At 40.8% G+C, this 2,772-nt stretch overlaps 1 protein-coding gene across 1 annotated transcript; it reads right to left on the reverse strand.

The window, feature by feature from the left end:
• Positions 1-954: 954 nt before the first annotated feature.
• Positions 955-2,662, reverse strand: SPZ1 (spermatogenic leucine zipper 1). The gene has a single exon (XM_010854579.1). The coding sequence runs from the start codon at positions 2,405-2,407 to the stop codon at positions 1,292-1,294; it is 1,116 nt and encodes a 371-aa protein (XP_010852881.1). The 5' UTR covers positions 2,408-2,662; the 3' UTR covers positions 955-1,291.
• Between the last annotated feature and the right edge of the window lie 110 nt (positions 2,663-2,772).

Below are 2,772 nucleotides of genomic sequence, written 5' to 3' on the forward strand. Positions count from 1 at the left end.
TTAAAAAGCAGAGATATTACTTTGCCAAAAAAGGTCCATCTGGTCAAGGCTATGGTTTTTCCAGTGGTCATGTATGGATGTGAGAGTTGGACTATAAGGAAAACTGAGTGCCAAAGAACTGATGCTTTTGAACTGTGGTGTTGGACTGCAAGGAGATCCAACCAGTCCATCCTGAAGGAGATCAGTCCTGGGTGTTCATTGGAAGGACTGATGCTGAAGCTGAAACTCCAATACTTTGGCCACCTCATGTGAAGAGTTGACTCATTGAAAAGACTCTGATTCTGGGAGGGATTGTGGGCAGGAGGAGAAGGGGACAACAGAGGATGAGATGGCTGGATGGCATCACCGACCTGATGGACATGCGTTTGAGTAAACTCCGGGAGTTGGTGATGGACAGGGAGGCCTGGCGTGCTGCGATTCATGGGGTCACAAAGAGTCGGACACGACTGAGAGACTGAACTGAACTGAATGGGAGGAACAGGGAGAAGTGATTCTGCTCCATCTTTCCTGGAACCAAAAGTTCAGTCCTCTTAACAGATGATAATGCTTTTTTCCCTGAGTAATTCTGAATAATTATCCTCACCGGGATTAATGAGAGGAATTTTTCCAGCACAGAACAAAATGTTGAGACACATCTATTCTTCTAAAGAAGCCAAGGTGTCCTTCCCCAAGGGTCTCTGCTGCCTGGTATGCCCACCATTTACTAGTTGAGGAACAAGAAGGGAATATTAGTAACAGTAGATCCAGGGAATAGGGAAATTTATGAGAAGATTAGGAGTGATTTATCAGCTTTTTTAAAACTCCACTACAGCCCACACTTCAGTGGATAATAAATAGGAAAAGGAATATGTGTTTGAAAGGGAGTTTGAAAGGTTCACAATTAAAGTATTACATACTTTCTCCCCCAGAACTTCTCTCCCCAAGGCAATGATTAAATAAAGAAAAAAGAATCCCTTCCTTTGTTTGTTGTGGTTTTTATTTAGATCTTTACTTATTTGGACCTGTAAATTCTCACTTTTGGTTAAAGTGTCATAGATCTCTGTGTAATAACTACAAAACCAGCTTGTAAAGATGACTAATGTGAGCAAAAGTTGACATTGATGGTCATTAAAGACCAAACTTACCTAACCATCAAGGTAATGAATAATGTTAATTGTTAATCTTCTTGTTCTATGGCTATTTCTTGGTTGAACAAACAGGTCTCTCTTAGGTTTGATGATTGATATGCCTGGAGCTGGATGTACTACATAGTTTTTTGAAGATCTGCCTTTTCTTCTACTTTTGGTATTTTTTAACTTAAGCTGCTAGCTGGCCTCTTTACCACAAGAGCTCTTTTTGCAATACGAGTATTGAACTGGTTATTATGAGCTTTCTTATTATGACAAATATCCAGGCTTGTAAAGAACTGATCTCTTTTGTGAAATGTACCTTCCACTTCTGGCATGTTTTTCTCATGTATTTTGACCTTCTCTGCCTCTGGTAGCTTCTGTTCCTTGTCGCTCTGCTCATGATTTATTTGCATTGGCTCCCCTTGTAGAGGTTCTTCCTTCTGATGATGGAGTTCATCAAGCAGTTCTACTCTCTGCTCTAAGATTTGGCATTCATTCTCCAGCAAGGTTGCAATCAAATGCAATGAATATGTGTCTTCTTTCAATCTCTTCACTTGTTCCTCCAGCTCTTGCTTAGCTGACTCATTATTTGTTTGAGTTGGGGAATGGGTGCCATTATTTTTAAGAGTTTTGATGTCATTCTGAGATTTCTGATAGGATTTTATTAGTTTGCTGAGCTCAGTATGTTCCACACTCCAGTGTTCTGCTTCCTGTAGTAACCGCTCCATGTTGTTCCTCAGTCTGATATTTTCTTCTTGAATGTGAGGGAATCCGTGCTTTGCTTTTTCCTTACTTAGCTGAGTTTCAGGAAGGGCTTTTTGTCCTTTTGAACAATTTACCAAATCCCCTGAACAGTCTTGCACTGTGTCCTCAGAGTTCTGGTTGTCCAACCTCATCTCCTGTTTCTTTACATTCTCTTTTTTCCCTAGGTCCAAACTAGCAAGCAGTTTTTTCACTAGTTCTTTATTTATTTCATCAAGTTCTATGATTTTTTCTCTAAGTTCTGACACCTCAAACATATGGGTTTCCTTAAAAGGTTCTTTTGTTTCTGTGACCTTCTGTTCATAACTTGTCACATGTTTAACAATATCTTTAATTTCTTTTAAGAGGCTTTCAAACTTCTTTGCAATTCGCTGTTCAGTTGCTTCGTGGTCACTACTTTTTAGTGAAGGAAGAGAACTGCAAGAAACTGGGGGAATTGATCCAATTTCAAATAAGGCAATCATAATCCCAGGGTCCAAAGACTCTTCATTGAGATCAGGAGGCTTAAGTGTTTTGGAGAGGGTGGGCACTTCCATCTCAGCTGAATTAGTAGGGCTGATGACCAGGTCACAAGTGAAGTAGAAAACCTTAACGATTCCAGAAAGGAGAGGTGGTGGTCCTCTGTGCAAATGGGTAGAAAATGTGGAACTAAGCAGAACTCAGAGACCAGAGTTAAAAGGTCTGAAATCAGGAAGATGATGTTTAGGTGAAAGGTAACATCTCACACAACCTAAGAGGAAGGAGGGTGGGAAAGGGGACTAGGAGCTAGGGCTCCATTTCTCTTCTTCCAGGCTTCTGGTGGTTATTCCCTGACCCTAGCAACCAGGTCTTTATTCTGTCACTGCACCATTGTGGCCTGTCTCTAGATTCTGTCTCCTTTGGGTCTCAACAGAAGCTTCTT

Source organism: Bison bison, unplaced genomic scaffold (genome assembly GCF_000754665.1).
Source record: "Bison bison bison isolate TAMUID 2011002044 unplaced genomic scaffold, Bison_UMD1.0 scf7180017864343, whole genome shotgun sequence".
Taxonomy (NCBI): Eukaryota; Metazoa; Chordata; class Mammalia; order Artiodactyla; family Bovidae; genus Bison; species Bison bison.